This window comes from Capricornis sumatraensis, chromosome 11 (genome assembly GCF_032405125.1).
Source record: "Capricornis sumatraensis isolate serow.1 chromosome 11, serow.2, whole genome shotgun sequence".
In the NCBI taxonomy this organism is placed as follows: domain Eukaryota; kingdom Metazoa; phylum Chordata; class Mammalia; order Artiodactyla; family Bovidae; genus Capricornis; species Capricornis sumatraensis.
The window spans coordinates 96,100,914-96,118,798 of record NC_091079.1 but is presented as its reverse complement, the minus strand read 5'-3'; the positions used below and the strand labels follow the sequence as shown (position 1 = coordinate 96,118,798).

Sequence of the window (17,885 nt, the reverse complement as noted above, 5' to 3'; positions counted from 1 at the left end):
TCCTCCAGGAAGGATTTTCCGCCTTGCTGTCACTCTGTAGCCCTTCACACTTGTTTGTGAGTTGGGGATTCTGCATTGCGTCCCAGATGGGACACGGAGCACACCTCTGGAGCTTGCAGTCAGCCGCTACTGCGGGAGAGCTGGACGCGGGTGAAGCCTGTCTGCTAGAGCGCCAGGCCCTCCACCTGCTTGTCTCCCTGATTTTCCTCTTCCCCTCGTCTGTGGCAGCAGCTGCCTCTCATTTTCTTCCTGAGATGGCTCTGTTTGGAATACCCTGAGGCCTCTTTTTCCTGTTAAAAGTTCCTCTCAGCAAAGAATTTGAACATTCATAGAAAGTAGAATATATGTAACTATTGCTAAAAACAATTATTCTTAAGGTGAATTTGCGTTTTCAAGGCATAAATAGTCTTAAACTTTTAAGACTTAAAACTTTTCAAGGACAGTTGAGCACTGCCCTTAGCAGCAGGATTGTGCCCGATTACCTTCTGTTGGGGGGTTGACTTCCCCACCCATCCGTGAGCGTGAGCTTGTGTGCTGGATTCAGCCGCCAGCGGGGGTCTGACAGAAGGCTGCGCAATTGCAGTTCCATCTGTGGACGTGGGTGTTTTGAACTGTGGTGTTGGAGAAGACTCTTGAGAGTCCCTTGGACTGCAAGGAGATCCAACCAGTCCATCCTAGAGGAGATCCGTCCTGGATGTTCTTTGGAGGGACTGATGCTGAATCTGAAACTCCAATACTTTGGCCACCTGATGTGAAGAACTGACTTACTGGAAAAGATCCTGATGCTGGGAAAGATTGAGGGCAGGAGGAGAGGGGGACGACAGAGGATGAGATGGTTGGATGGCCTCATCGACTCGATGGACATGGGTTTGGGTGAACTCCAGGAGTTGGTGATGGACAGGGAGGCCTGGTGTGCTGCGGTTCTTGGGGTCACAAAGAGTCAGACATGACTGAGTGCCTGAACCGAACTGTGGACATGGGGGAGCCCCAAGTCTCTTGGGAGCAATGGTTGGTGATTTTTTGGGCTAGAGAGGCTTGGCAGGATGCTCTAGAACCTTCTATGATGTAGACCTCAGCACAGGACACCACAGACCAGCTAAGTGACAGGATCCTTCCCTTGTGTAGTTTTCAGACCAAAGTCAATAGGAGGATTCTGTGCAAGGTTCTCATGCATAGGACAGGAAGATATATATAAATGTTTCATCTGCATTTATGTTTTTAAAGGTGTTTAAAAAATAATGTTTGAATTATGTCTTGTTCCTCCCTTTCAGCTCCACGTTGTTCACTGGAATTCAGACAAATACCCCAGCTTTGTTGAGGCAGCTCATGAGCCAGATGGACTAGCTGTCTTGGGAATATTTTTACAGGTGAAAAAAATCCACTGGTTTCGTTTTGAATAACTAGTCAGTCGTGTTGGATAAAGAGTTTCATTGTGGAGTAGTCTACCACTTTCTACTCAATAATAATAAACTTGTTCTAGGCTTGCAGTTTTCCTTTTGAAGTGAATATTCACATTTTATATGTTAGTTTATGGTCCATCTAAGACTACCCTAGGAGGCTTGTCTTATGATTCATCTTATTGTCCACAGATGAGTTTTATGTGAATAGCAAATGTAGCTGCAATAACAATAATATCAGAAGTATTACCTAATAGCAGAAGTGTTACACTGATACCTTGAGAAGAAAATCTTTATGATAGGCTCTTCCTGATTGCTCAATATTTGGAGATACAGGTTAGGGTAAAGTTCAAATTCCTGATCCTTGAAGCACTAGTTTGACCACTAGTTTATTAGGGTTTATTATCCCAAACGCACTGATCAGTTTTAAAGATTTTGTTGTGTTTCCCTTTGTCTGGGATTCATATGAGGTAGACAAGTGTCAGTGTCCTGATACCTGTGCAAAGGGCAGGGCGGCTCAACCCCCACTGCGCCACATTCTTTAGGGTGTGCCCTCTCGTGATGCCAGCGGCTCTGCGTGTGGTGTAACTCGTTGTGCAGGGCTGGGGGAAGCTGGGGGCAGAGCGGAGACCAGCGTGCACAGCAGCAGCTCCTTCTTTTGGTCCCCAGGTCTGGTAGTGGCCGTGAAGGCCAAGTGGGGAAAGGCATTATACTTGAACCCTGAATGACTTACCACCTTCAGATAACTCAGGACACCTCAAACAAAGGAAAAGAAATATATATATATTTTCTGAAGGCTTCTCCTCATGATGACAGTCTGTTGATTCAGAACCTCAAGTCATTTTATGTGGAAAGTGGGAGATGTTTTCCTCTAATGTTTGATGTCACCAAGAATCAGGGTCTGAAAGTCACATCTAGTTAAACAGTGCAGGTGTTATGGAGGAGTTTCCTAAGCAAGGTTTCTCTCGAGAGAACCTGTATCCTAAACGTTCATAAAGCTGGAAGAATATGAAACCATTACTTCCAGCTTTGGAATCAAAGCCAAGGAGCCCTGTAATAGTATCTTGTTGCTTAGATTTTTCTGGTGTGATACGGCTGGCAGGTGAAAAAGAGCCTCATTATAGAACAATCACTGCTTGTTCTGAGTTGACTTAGGGTTCTAAAAAAAAATAAAAAATAGTGAATAAAATGAGTCAGACAGTAACCATTTCTTTTGAAATTTCATGTTTTCAGATTGGTGAACATAATCCCCAACTGCAAAAGATTACTGACATTTTGGATTCCATTAAAGAAAAGGTAAAATTAATTACTGTTTACCAGTGACTAATATGTTCCCTGTTTTCTCCTGAATTCTCTTATTTTCTGTTAGACTTTGACGTAGCATATGCTGCTGGCTTGAAAGCGGGTTTGAAACATCTTTGACCAATAGAGCGGAAGTAACATTGCCACTTATCTCTTGAAAATTATGACGGGATCTTAAATTATCTAAAACAATAATGTAAAGTATTAAAATTTACATTAAATTTTATGTAAATTATCTAAAATTTCTAAAATTATCTAAAACAAATAATGTCAGGCCACTTACATTAAAAAGAAATCCAGTGCTGCTTAAATAAATCTAGGTGAGGCGCTAATTCATCCTCAGTTTTTAGAGTAAGGCAGATAGATTTTTTTAAAGACCTAACAGCAGATACTAAATCGTTCCATGAATTACAGAATTCCAGTGAAATAGCATTTCACAGATATTTATTTTTTTGAGGTCTGTGTAAAGCTTTCCCATTGTCATTTATGAGAATTCTCTTTTCTTCCTCAGGGTAAACAAACTCGGTTCACAAATTTCGACCCGGTATGTCTGCTTCCTCCATGCCGGGATTATTGGACGTATCCTGGCTCTCTTACGGTCCCACCTCTTCTGGAGAGCGTCACTTGGATCATTTTAAAGCAGCCCATAAACATCAGCTCTCAACAGGTACATTGCTTCCTCCACGCTGACCCTGATTCTCTAGAGGAGACTGGGCTGAATCTTGTGTCTGTGTGTCTGTCTGTGTTTCAAACCCTGCCCTTCGTTTCTGCTGTTATGAAGCCTGTGTTTTCCCTTCATTAGTCAGATGAGCAGTTGAACCTGGTGAGGTTTCTCTTCCTTTCTTATCTGACCTTCTATGATTAGGTTATTTCTTTCCCAGTTCCTAGAAATGTGATGTGCAGACAGGCATGGATGGACGTGCCCCCTTAAGGGCTCTGCTCTTTCTTCTCTTGTGTGGTCCGAGGTATTGAAGGTCTGCGCGCGATACAAAAGGGAAAATCAGGAGCGAGTCTTCCTTGAAAGGGCGACATTCTCCTTTTTGACCTCGGTGCCTGGACCTGCTCCTCCTGCAGATTCCACGTTCAGGAACGAAACAGTGAGAACAGCCGTGGGCCCGGCACTCTGTACTTGCTAGATTGAGGAAATCCATCTGATCTTTTGGCTTTTGTTGGCAAAGCTATTGTGAAGCTGGCTGAGGGGCTTTCAAGCATTTGCCTAGAAGCTGTGGGTGGCTGCCTGAGCTCTTCCTGGGAACACATTTCCTCTCTCTGTTCTTCTGATCAGGCTTCCAGGGTCAGTGGGCCCAACAGTTGGCAGGTTCAACGTGTCTTTGATGCCTAGAGACTCCAGATAGAGCTGTGACCCCCATGGTGGTGGTGTAGTCAGTCAGTCCTGTCCCGCTCTTCGAGACCCCATGGACTGTAGCCTGCGGGGCTCCTCTGTCCCTGGGGTTCTCTAGGCAAGAATACTGGAGTGGATTGCCATGCCCTCCTCCAGGGGATCTTCCCGACCCAAGGGTCAAATCTGCAGCTTCCGGGGAAGCCCATCATGGGACTGACCAGTCTGCCAGGTGGATGCTGTTTGCCTAATGGATTTGGTTTTGGTTTTGTTATTGTTTTCTTTTTCAAATTATATGCTGCGAAATCTTGGCAAGAACACAGCCTGGTAATTTTTGCAGCTAATGATGTACTCCCGTTGTGGGCTGGCCCACACACCTAACTGTTTCATTTTTCCCCTAAGCAAAGACTAGAGTTGGTTCACCTTTATGAAGGTCGCATCAGGTAACGTTTCCCCTTGTGGTGTTGAATCATCCAGCTTCTGCTGACCTTGTGTTTAGGATGAAAGCCAGAAAATAATCTGGCTCATACTTATTAAAACATTTTATAAAAATCTGGGTAGATAGCCAGAGCGTGACTGACATGGAAATTCCTGTGGATTTTTCCGTCATAAATAACATGAGTTGCATCATGGGAAAAATGACCTCTCATGGACTCAGCAGCTTTATTAATGCAGTTCATTTTTCTCCCCTTCATGCACTAAGTGGTTTGCTTTACTCTTCTTTATTAAATTTGAACAGGTTAATAGTAAGAGTTAATAAGGTAGTAATAAAAAGGGAATCGTGTTTTTTTCTCATATTTTAAGAATTAATTTATCCATTAAAACCAGTTGAAAAATGTATTTTTTTAATCCACCTGTGATTTGGAAGAGAATATATCAAAATATTATTTAGGCACATACAATACATACATTTAACCTAATCAAAAATAACACCCTGCAAATGTACAAATGACTGCCTAGATGTGAATTCACTATTATACCTCACTTTAATCATTAACATTAATTATTAATGTAGTTTTTATGCAGTTTATAAAATGATAACTGTATTTAGAACTTTAGTGTGAGCAATAATTCATTTTGAGGTTCCATTTATTAATATTAATTATTAATGTGGTTTTTATGCCATTAGAGTTTATAAAATAATAGCTGCATTTTAGAGCTTTAGTGTGAGTGATAACTTATTCTGAGGCATTCACTTAAATCTTCTGTAGCAGGAACACTGTCAGACATTTTCAGTCAGATTGAAATGATTATTTGGGTAGTAATCACAATTATTATGATGACTATAATAGCTTAGTAATCCAAATTATTATGGTGATTTTAAGATTTAAAGAATGAAGTAAAAGATATTTTAAAAGTTCAGTCCCATTTTAACTGAGAAAAGCATCAGGCAGTGCCCAGTTCTCAAAATATCTGATCAATAATCGTCAAAGCTGACAAGGTTGTGAAAAACATAAAAAATTGTCATAATCATGAAATACTCATGCAGACAAGACAACAAGTATGAATTTATTTCCTGATAGGATCCTGGAACAGAAAATGATATTAGGTAAAAACAGAAGAAATTGAAATAAAGGGTGGACTTCAGTTAATAGTATTGGTTCACTAATTGTTAAAAATGTACCATACTAACGTAGAATGTTAATAACAGAGGGCACTTCTTTGTGCATTCTTTAAGAGTGAAAAAGAAAAAGGGGAAACTGAATTGTGGGGTATACTAGAATTATTCTATCTTTGCAGTAATTTGGTAAATCTAAAACTGTTCTAAAATAAAAAGCAGATTTTAAAATATTCCATCACATGATAAGATTATTTAGTTGCTTAGCTCTTTTGCATAAAGTAAAATGAAGGTCCTTTTTGTGTACACCACTGACTTGAGAGTTACTTTACAAAAGATAATTTTTAATATTAATTTTAGCGGTCCTTATTTTAGAAGAATCTGGAAAATATTGTTTTTATTTCATTTCCTATTCCACTATATAATGTCACGAGTTGTGAAGATTAAATCCTCTTTTTAGTAAGTTGGTGCCGATTTTTTCAAGGTTTTTTTCCTGCTTCTATCTCTTGCCAAGTCACTGTTTGACCTACAGGGCAAATCAGATGGTTTCCATTTCCTTTTTCTTGATTCAAGTCCATTTTTCTCCTTAGAGTCATTTACTGAAATGCTTGATTTAACTGCCAGGTCAGTAAAAAGATACACTGTTTTTGATACTTCTCATAACAGATCTGTCATCCTTTGGAAGGCTGACGTCTCTTGCCAAGTCTCTGTGGTTTATCCCAGATTATCTAAATTGGCTTCCTCATCTGCTGAAATTTGATGTGCAGAATTTAGTTCTGAGCTCCTTTTTTTGAAAACAACAACAACAACAACAACAACAACAAACCTTTGTTGTTCATTATGATATTTGCATACAGTAAGATTCATACATTTTAGTATGCAGGTGATGATTTTGATTATTGCAACAACTACTACTGCCATCAAAGTATGGAATAGATCCCTTGGCTGGAGAAGTTTGCTTGTGCCCCTTTATAGTCCACCTTCTTCCTCACCCATGCCCCAGGCAACCGCTGAGATGTCCCAAGAATTTTGTCTTTTTTAGAATTTTATTAAAATGGAATCATATAGTACACAGAGGTAAAGAATCCACGTGCCAATTCAGGAGATGCGGATCCCATCCCTATGTCGGGAAGATCCTCTGGAGAAGGAAATGGCAACCCACTCCAGTATGCTTGCCTGGAGAATCCCGTGGACGGAGGAGCCTGGTGGGCTACAGTCCGTGGGGTCGCAAAGAGTTGGACACGACTGAGCGACTTCACTTCACTCATTTCACATAACATTTTTAAGTTATATTGATTTCCTCTTTGTTACTGAGTAATATTTATGGGCCTTCCAGGTGGCGACTGTGGTAAAGAACCCGCCTGCCAAAGCAGGTTAGATAATGAGAGATGCGGATTTGCTCCCTGGGTTGGGAAGATCCCCTGGAGGAGGGCTTGGCAACCCACTCCAATATTCTTGCCTGGAGAATCCCATGGACAGAGGAGCCCGCCGGGCTACAGTCCACGGGGTCGCAAAAAGTCAGATACGACTGAAGCAACTTAGCACGCACGCATGCAATATTTATGGTATGGATACGCATTCTTTTTAAATCTGTTCACTAACTGATTAGCCATTGGGTTGCTTCCAGTTTGGGACCATTATAAATAGCAACTACCCATATTTCTGGAGAAGGCAATGGCACACCACTCCAGTACTCTTGCCTGGAAAATCCCATGGACGGAGCAGCCTGGTAGGCTGTAGTCCATGGGGTCGCAAAGAGTCAGACATGACTGAGCGACTTTACTTTCACTTTTCATTTTCATGCATTGGAGAAGGAAATGGCAACCCACTCCAGTGTTCTTGCCTGGAGAATCCCAGGGACGGGGGAGGCTGGTAGGCTGCCATCTATGGGGTCGCACAGAGTCGGACACGACTGAAGCAACTTAGCAGCAGTAGCACCAACCCATATTTAGCTGTTAGGAATAATTGGCATATACACTTCCGTGTGGACCCATATTTTCACTTCCTGTGGCGATACCTCGCACTGGGTTACTGGGTCACACCTACTTTTATAAGGGACTGCCGTGTTGCTTCCTAACGTGACTCTTCAGTCTTCTGTTTGCATCAGCAATGCAAAACATTTCTAGTTTTTCTACATCCTTGTTAACACTCGGTTTTCTAAGTAATTTTAACTTTTAGCCATTCTAGTGGGTATGTATGGTGTGTGTGATTTTTAATTTGCATTTATCTGATGACTAATGATGTGGAGCACTTTTTCATATAATTACTGATTATGCTTATATCTTCTTTTGTGAAGTATTTGTTCAGATAATTTGTCCACTTTAAAATTAAACTGTTTGTCTTCTCATTGTGGAGTTGCAAGGGTTTTTTTTATACAATCTGGATAAAAGCCCTGTTTTCAACATTTGCTTTACAAAACTTGTCTTTTTTGCCCCCACCATGTCTTTTGAAGAGCCAAAATTAAAGAAAACTTGTTAATCTTGATGAAGGTCATTTTATCAAAATACCTTTTACAGTGTGTGCTTTGGTGTCCTGTTTAAGAAATCTTTGCCTGGCTATATGCCACAAAATATTTTTCCTACTTTAAGTAATAGTTTTAGCTCTTACCTTTTAGTCTTGTATTATTTATGAATCAATTTTGTGTATGCTATGCTCCATTCTCTTTCCGTCTGATATTCTTTTTTACATTGAAGTGTAGTTTGCTTACAATATTGTATGTTTCAGGTGTGCAGTGTAATTATCTAATGTTTTTGTTCGTGTGAAGTTGCTGGGAAGTGCTGGCTGCGCTCCCTGCCCTGCTCCTGATATCCTCGTGACTTCTTTATTCTGTGCCACCTGATGGTTTGTGCATCTGATCACCTTCGCCAGTATCGCCTCTCCCCCACCCTTCTACCTTCCATAACCGCTAGTTTTTTCTCTGTATCTGTAAATTTGTTTCTGTTTTCTGATAGTCATTCATTGATTTTGTAGATACAAATATGAGTGTAAACACACAATATTTGTCTTTCTCTGACTTATTTTTCGATACTCTCCAGGTCGGTTCCTGTTGCTGTAAATGGCATTTTCATTTTTAATGATGAAGTAATATACTATTGTGTATGTGTTATGTATATATATATACATAACACACACACATACACACCATATGTATATATGTACCATATATAATACACCCCACACCTTTATCCATTCATCTCATGATGGACTTATAGATTGCTTCTGTATCTGATATTCTAATTATGCATACATTTGACCTGTTCAAAAGAGATCCCAAGGCTCTATTAGTTTCAAATATTTTTAAAATTTCTGCTCTTCACAATGGGTGCCAGGCTGGGTGAAGCACAAGCTGGAATCAAGATTGCTGGGAGAAATATCAATAAGCTCAGATATGCAGATAACACCACCCTTATGGCAAAAAGTGAAGAACTAAAAAACCTCTTGATGAAAGTGAAAGAGGAGAGTGAAAAAGTTGGCTTAAAGCTCAACATTCAGAAAACGAAGATCATGGCATCTGGTCCCATCACTTCATGTCAGATAGATGGGGAAACAATGGAAACAGTGAGAGACTTTATTTATTTGGGCTCCAAAATCACTGCAAATGGTGACTGCAGCCATGAAATTAAAAGACACTTACTCCTTGGAAGAAAAGCTATAAGCAACCTAGACAGCATATTAAAAAGCAGAGACATTACTTTGCCAACAAAGGTCTGTCTAGTCAAAGCTATGGTTTTTCCAGTGGTCATGTATGGATGTGAGAGCTGGACCATAAAGAAAGCTGAGCACCGAAGAACTGATGCTTTTGAACTGTGGTGTAGGAGAAGACTCTTGAGAGTCCCTTGGACTGCAAGGAGATCCAACCAGTCCATCCTAAAGGAAATCAGTCCTGAATATTCATTGGAAGGACTGATGCTGAAGCTGAAACTCCAGTGCTTTGGCCACCTGATGCGAACAACTGACTCACTAGAAAAGACCCTGATTCTGGGAAGGACTGAGGGCAGGAGGAGAAGGGGATGACAGAGGATGAGATGGTTGGATGGCATCACCGACTTGATGGACATGAGTTTGAGTAAACTCCGGGAGTTGGTGATGGACAGGGAGGCCTGACGTGCTGCAGTCCATGGGGTCTCAGAGAGTCGGACACGACTGAGCGACTGAACTGAACTTACATGGATAGTGTCTATTGACCTATAGTCAAGCTCATTTGTTCTTTCCCCTGTCATGTCAATTTGACTGTTAATTCTAGCCACTGAATTTCTTGCTTTAGAGATTATAGTTTTTAGTTCTAAAATTTGTTTGATTTTCTTATTTCTATTTCTTTTCTGAGAATTCCCATTACTCTACTGGGATTTCTCACGCACTGAGAAATGTGCCCTGTTTACCTTCATGTAGCTCACAGTTAGTGAAAGTAGTCGCTCTAAAATCCTTGTGAGTTCCACATTTGGTTCATCTTGAGTCTGACTTCATTGATTTTTCTTTGATCCTGTTTACATTTTCTTGGTTCTTTGTATATTGAGTAACTTTGCATTGCAGCCTAGATGTTATACACATTAAGTTGTGGAGATTCTGGATCTGTTGTTTTTCTCTGATGACTATTGTTTCCTTTGGATTAGCAGATAAATTTCTTGGCTTGACTTGAATTGGAAATTTTCTCTCTCTTGCAGTAGTTCCAGTCTCAGTAAAGCCATGTATGGTTCTTGGTATAGAGTTTGGGGATCCTCTCTCTGGCTCTTTCCTTGCAAGGCAGGTATGCCTCCAGTGCAGACGGCACCTGTCCAGCTGAAAAACTGTAGAGACAGGAACTCACCTTTCTGAGTGAACATGAACTTCTCGTCTGAATCCTTGTACTTCCCTTCACTCTTCAGTACCTGCAGCTGGTTGCTTTTTTGTATTGTGTTTGGGTTTTAGAGTTATCTTCTATAGGAAGGTTGTCTGCAGGGTTCTTAGTCCGATATATCTGGAATCAAAACTCTAATGTCCTTTTTAATAGTAAAATTTTGTATTTTGTAATGAATGATAATTAACAGTCTAGGAAAACTTTCCTAACTTCTGCCTCATTAGACTATGGTGAAATGGGGAAAAGAATTCATGCACTTCAACATTGCTTGACCTAATATATAAAACTCTATCTACTTAGCTTTGCAATTAAAGTTTTAAATCATAGAAGACACTACAAGTCATTTCTGGAATTGTTTAATAATGGCCAATTCTTACAAGGCATGATGCAAGAGATACAGACAAGTGTTTAAAAGATCCTTGTTCTCCAGCAGTTTAGAATCTAAATCAGAGGATACAATAAAAGCATAAAAACTATAACACAATGGCTTTGCTTGGTACCTTGAGAGGATGATAAGGTATAGGGAAGTTCACATGGGGAGAGACTAGTTCTCAGTGGAGAAATCAGGAAAAGACTTCATGAAAGAGCTGACATTTGGGTTGGTTTCAAAAGTGGGATAAGAAGAAAGGGGGGATTTCAAGGAGTAGCGTAAATAAAGGCAAGAACTTCCCTATACCTTATCATCCTCTCAAGGTACCAAGCAAAGCCATTGTGTTATAGTTTTTATGCTTTTCTTGTGTCCTCTGATTTAGATTCTAAACTGCTGAAGAACAAGGATCTTTTAAACACTTGTCTGTATCTCTTGCATCATGCCATGTGGGTAACTTTGCACCTGTGGTTCTCAAAGTTTAGTGTATGCAAAAATCACCTGACAGGGCTCCCCTGCTGGCTCAGTGGAGAAGAATCCGCCCACCAGTGCAGGAGACACCGGGTCAGCCCTGATCCAGGAAGGTCCCACATGTCTCGGAGCAACTGAGGCCGCTCACTGCAACTACTGAGCCTGCGCTCTAGGGCCCGCGCGCTGCAACTGCGGAGCCCGCGTGACCCAGAGCCCCGCCCTGCCACAAGAGAGGCTGTGAAATGAGAGGCCCATGCACCATAAGTGGAGAGCGGCCCCCCCTGGCCACCGCAATAGAGAAAGGCTCACAGCAACAAAGACCCAGCACAGCCAAAACCAGATACATAAATAAAGTTATTTATATATGTAAAGAATCACCTGAGAAAGCCAAGCGGGTCCTTGAGCCTTATTAGAAAACTGATTTAGCAGTCTGAGATGAGGTCCTGGAATCTGAAGTTTTAAGAATAACCTAAGTCTTTTCATTCAGATTCTCTGAGTCCCCCTCCCCACTCTCTTCACAAGACTGCCTGGGACCTGTGCGTACAATAATAGAAGACGATTTAGAGAGATGATTTGGAACCAGGTGGCCAAGAGGCTTAGCAGCTGTGCGCACAAGTTTGTTTTGGGGCCTGAATAAAGTTCAAAATGTCATGTATGTTAGAGATATATTTTGAAATGTTTATGCCTGAAATGACAGTTGAAATTGGCTTCAAAATACTACGATTTGGGCAGGATTCAGAGATGGAGAGAGAGAATGGGTGAGAGTGTGGAAGAAACAGAATTGGCCATGTGTTGATGACTGCTAAAGCTGGCGATGGTTTATCATGTTGCCCTGTCTACCTTTGTGTATGTCTGAAAGTTTCCATAATAAAAAGTAAAAGATCAGAAGAAAATGGTGAAAAAAAACAGAACAAGAAAAACACTTAGAGATGCAGAGGAGTGCTGTGGTTAGTGCATGTCTTATTTACTGGATGGTTCATTTGCAAGTCCCTCACCTTTAGAATAGGGATGATAGTATATTATTGATAGGGTTGTTCAGGGGATTCAATGCAATATGTAATGTGAAACACTTAGCATAGTACCTGGCCCATCATATTTTATAAGAGAGCTTATTTTTATTATTACTCAACTTTGGCAGGCAACGGAGAGCTATTAAAGATGTTTGAGCCCGAGAGTGACTAATCAAAACTGTTTCCAAAACATTAGAAAAGCGATATCTGCTTACTGGGGTTACTAGAGAAGAAATGCAAGCTTTCAGTATTAGAGCCCAAGAAAACAGTAAGACAGGTCGTACCTTCCTCAGCCTTCCAACTGAGCTGCGGAGGTTCTTGCAGGAGCTGTGAAGAGGCTGTGTCAGCCTTAGGAACAGAGGGACAGGTTTTCTGCTGGAATGAAGCCAGAGGCTTGGGGAGGGCAAGGGGCCGGTAGTGGCCAGTCAAGGGGCTGCATTTTGCACCCAGTGCGGCGGTGGGGGACCCCACGGCCAAGACAAACCAATGTAAGCAGGGCCTGGGAGATGCAGGGTCTACCAAGCTGGACTAAGTGACTGGGAGGGCGAGCCAGAGCCAGAAAGGGAAGGAACTTGATGAGACATCAGGACGGGCTCAGAGACTTTCAGCAAAATGAGCAAACTGGTCAGAGAAAGATCTAGAGCTAAGTTCCAGTTCTAAACTGATGAGGCTAAAACGCTGCAGAGGTAGGGAGCCACTGTCAGTGTACAGAGGCATTGAAGAGGGCTAAGGGTGTATATTGGGCTTCCCTGGCGGCTCAGCAGTAAAGAATCCTCCTGCAATACAGGAGATGAGGGTTTGATCCTGGGGTTGGGAAAATCCCCTGGAGAAGGAAATGGCAACTCGCTCCAGTATTCTTGCCTGGGAAATCCCATGGACAGAGGAGCCTGATGGGCTACTGTCCATGGGGTTGCAAAGATTTGGATACAACTTAGCAACTCAACAACAACAACTTGACTTTTAGTTCAGTTCAGTTCAGTCGCTTAGTCATGTCTGACTCTTTGCGACCCCATGAACCGCAGGACACCAGGCCTCCCTGTCCATCACCAACTCCTGGAACCACCCAACTCATATCCATTGAGTTGGTGATGCCATTCAACCAGCTCATCCTCTGTGATCCCCTTCTCATCCCGCCTTCAATGTTTTGAAGCATCAGGGTCTTTTCAAATGAGACAGCTCTTTGCATCAGGTGGCCAGAATATTGGAGCTTCAGCTTCAGCATCAGTCCTTCCAATGAACACCCAGGACTGACTTCCTTTAGGATGGACTGGTTGGATCTCCTTGCAGTGGGGACTCTCAAGAGTCTTCTCCAATACCACAGTTCAAAAGCATCAATTCTTTGGTGCTCAGCTTTCTTAATGGTCCAACTCTCACATCCATATGTGACTACTGGAAAAACCATAGCCTCTGCTTTTTAATATGCTGTCTAGGTTGGTCATAACTTTCCTTCCAAGGAGTAAGCGTCTTTTAATTTCATGGCTGCAGTCACCATCTGCAGTGATTTTGGAGCCCCCCAAAAATAGTCTGTCACTGTTTCCCCATCTATCTGACATGAAGTGATGGGACCTGAAGCCATGATCTTCATTTTCTGAATGTTGAGCTTTAAGCCAACTTTTTCACTCTCCTCTTTCACTTTCCTCAAGAGGCTTTTTAGTTCCTCTACACTTTCTGCCATAAGGGTGGTGTTATCTGCATATCTGAGGTTATTGATATTTCTCCCAGCAATCTTGATTCCAGCTTGACTTTACCAGAGAATTATTTATGTCTCATCTTGCTTTTGCCATAGTGACATGGTCTGATGAAACGTGAGTAATAGCAAGTTGTAAATATTTATCTTATACTCCTCATATCTCTACTCTTTGAAAAGATACCTCAAAATATCACTGTGGGAACACATAACTGCTTGTGTGATACTTGAACTTATCTCCGTAGAGCATGGTTATAAACTGTTGCCTATTTATTATGAAGGACAGCTATCACCTCTGTCTCCTATCCTGGATAGTCCTGTAAGAGAACTGTTTTAGGCTGTAGATAAATGGTAATGATGGAAACCTAAGTGACGTGTCCTGATCAGAATTTCTGTGACTCTTTGATTAGATGACTATCAAAGCTTAGAGAATAAAGGCTGTTTCCAACAGTTTAATAATTTGTGCACACGCAAACAGCAAAGCACCAAAAACTTACTCATGTGGCAGCATGTTTTCAGTGAGTGTTTTTGAGACAGCAGAATTATTCAGATACTTTACCCAGCTTTCATTTTATGACTATAAACCTGTTCTTAATCTTAGTAATGTTAAGTCGCCAAGGAATTCCTGAATAACTCATAAACATGCTTATAACATAAACTTTTCAACAATTAAAAAAAGTAGACCAATATCTATTGACATGCAAAGGATATATATTAAGAGAAAAAATAAGGTTTCAGATGCGTAAATATCTTGAGCTTATTTTGCACTGAAACTGTCGAATGCGTGCTCCAGTGTATAGCGTTTATACACAAAGAAACTTCTGGAAGAATATACTCCATAATGTGAACAGGGGTTAAATTTTGTGATGTGATTACTAGTAATTTCTATTTTCTTCTTGACGCTTGTGTACTATATGAAGGTTATAAGGTAAGCAAGCATTTTGTTGTGTGTGTGATATGAAAAAGTAAACGTTTGTGTTGAGAAATATGCCTGTATCACTTAAATTGTATTGAAATAGTGTCAGCAGTTGGAGGACTCTAGGCTTTTCCCCTAGTTATTTGCTTATAAGGCACAGTTATGGTGAGGGATAAATCACTGTTTAAGGAAAAAAGTCCATAAAAGATGGACATTGTATAGGATGAATAGCGTGTGGCTCCATTATATTGGAGTGCTCTAAGTGCTGAGTGTAATTCTAAGAACTGATGGCTCCTGCTGAGGTAATCTAATCCAGGGCTTCACCTTATAGGGGAGGAACTGAAGACTAAAGACAGTAAGTGAATTTCCGAGGTCACACAGCTCACTAATAGCAGACGAGGAGTGGGGCCCCACCTGGAAAGCCCTTCCCACCTTCATTCTGCCACTGGAGGTCACATTTTCTCATTTCTACATATGTTCTCTCTAAACCACATCCTAAATGTTTTTTCTCCCTTATTTGATCTTCAGATGAAGACTGCTTCTATACTTATTTTTGAAGCCATAGGTATTTGTATAGTGGTAAGACTCATGCGAAGGGTTGACTCATTGGAAGACTCTGATGCTGGGAGGGATTGGGGGCAGGAGGAGAAGGGGACCACAGAGGATGAGATGGCTGGATGGCATCACTGACTCGATGGACATGAGTCTGAACTCCAGGAGTTGGTGATGGACAGGGAGGCCTGGTGTGCTGTGATTCATGGGGTCGCAAAGAGTTGGACACGACTGAGCGACTGAACTGAACTGAACTGAAGACTCTGGCAGAAGAGTTGCTTTATGACATATGAGCCATAACGTAGAAAATTTTCACTGAAATACATTTAATTCCTAGTAGAAGAAAGCTTATAAGCTTCTTAACTTTCCAGGCAGAGCAGTTCATTAACACTGGTGTGACTTTCTCTGCTAATAATTCTCCTCTTTTCTCCAACAGCTGGCTGCATTCCGCACCCTCCTGTGCAGCAGGGAGGGTGAAACAGCGGCTTTTCTGTTGAGCAATCACCGTCCACCACAGCCTTTGAAGGGCCGAAAAGTGAGAGCCTCTTTCCGTTAAAAGTCGTCGCCAAGAAACCACCCCAGACATGCCTGTGGAGAGAAAACAAAACAAATACAAAACTCCCAACTAACTGTTCTTTCCTAGAATTGTAGTTTATGGGGTGATGTTTATGGGGTGACATAGCCGTTTTGCCATCAGCTTGTGCCCAAAGAAAATCAGATCTTCTGAATCAAACTGACTTAAGTCACCTGTCTCAGATTTGCACTCTTAGGTTTATAAGCAGCAGACAATGTTTGATGTGTTAAAGCCCATGGAATACGTCTGTTTTAACCTGTGTGACCACATGACGGGCATTGTAAACCTCAGAATGTGTTAGGAATCGTCCCTTGCCATAGAGACTGATCAGTCACATCTCTCAGTGGTGTTGGCAATATACCTAAATTCATTCCCAGAATAGTAGGGTTGTGGTACCTTTTTCTAAACAAGTGATTCTACTGGATATCTTGATATCATTCCAATTCATAAAAGTAGATACTATTTCCTTTTCAAGTGAATTTTCATTTGGATTATGTTGCTGGTTTTCATTGCAGAGTACTTCTAATAAACCAAACAGAATGAGAGCTATGGCGAGATGGGATATAGTGAATTAAAGCGTCTATTCCACAGCTCAAGAAGAGCCCATCCAGTTTTGGAGAGGACTTCCCCGGGATATAAGTAGCTATTTAAACTTTAATGACTTGCACCACCTATCTCATTCACATGGTGATGCTAATAATAAACTGGCTAATAATTGATCAGACACAGTGATTGACAGTATATGGCACAAATGATGTTTAGGGTGTGGTTTGAAACTAATGAGGTGCCATGCATGCCCATGGGCTCGAGGGACAGACTGCCTAATTTTTCTCTGTGTTTTGACAGCAGAGCAGAGAGCAGTCCTGTGAAGATCACTGTTTTATCAACTAATGGGGAAAATTACTTGAGTCTCAAATATTTTCTCAGTCCACAGTCCCATCAACCCATTTCCATAGCAACACCTCTCTCCCCTGACACAAGCGTCCCTCCATCTCTTAAGCAGTTTTGTAAGTTGGCTCTTGACATTCACTTTAATGAATGTCGTTACAGTGAGGTCCTTCTGCTCTTTCTGGTACAAAGGCAGTGACACTCAGCATTAACTTAATAATCAAATTTAAGACGAACACGTAGTCCACTCTGCCATCTTCTGAAAGAAGTTAATTGAGTTTCCTTAATTGTGATGATTTGTTTCAGACACCTGTCTTCCTCTGGATGTAGAGTATCATAATTGAAAGAATCCAGTAGAAAGTTGTGCAATAGTGACATATATTTGCATTAAGATGAGTTCCTAAGACAAAAGCTCCTTTGATTTTCTTTTTCGCTTTACGTTATCTAGCTTGAGGCCTTGTAGGAGATTGACATATAATAAATATGTAATTCATTGAATGTTTTAAAAACTTTATTTTGTATCTTCGGTAGTTATCTTGCTGCTTGCAATCAAATGCACTGTTAAGTTCAGGTAACAAGTAAAGTGCAGTTTATCTCTTGAAAATTATTTTTTTCTTAAAGGAATACTTATTAAATCTGCCTGTGTAACCAGAAGTTCTAATGGCTTTAGAAAGACCGGTGTTGAATGAATTTCTTTAGTTTGGAAAGAAGCTAAAGTGAGTGAGTCAAAGAAGTCTGTTTTCTCAGAGAAAGTAACGAGCATGCAAGACAGGGATTCTAACTGCTGTGTATGAGCATTACCACTTTGTAATTCACGGTTTCTGCCACAGTATTCCATCAGTTCTATGCTACAAATTGGACTTTAGTAGACTCAAAAAGTCTGCACAGCACGGATTTCCTTGAAAATTATCTGCTAATTTATTTATCTCTCAGAGGCAAAAGGTCTAAGTGTTATCCAAAATTGTTATCTTTTGAAAAGATTAAAGAGTT

At 41.0% G+C, this 17,885-nt stretch overlaps 1 protein-coding gene across 1 annotated transcript in view; it reads left to right on the top strand.

Annotated features, from left to right (window-relative positions):
• Nucleotides 1-15,989, top strand: part of CA13 (carbonic anhydrase 13) — a 37,067-nt gene extending 21,078 nt beyond the window's left edge. The window contains exons 4-7 of the mRNA XM_068983647.1: nt 1,272-1,367; nt 2,631-2,693; nt 3,211-3,366; nt 15,870-15,989. Coding sequence (XP_068839748.1) covers nt 1,272-1,367; nt 2,631-2,693; nt 3,211-3,366; nt 15,870-15,989 — 435 coding nt within the window. The remainder of the gene's footprint in view (nt 1-1,271; nt 1,368-2,630; nt 2,694-3,210; nt 3,367-15,869) is intronic.
• Nucleotides 15,990-17,885: the final 1,896 nt, after the last annotated feature.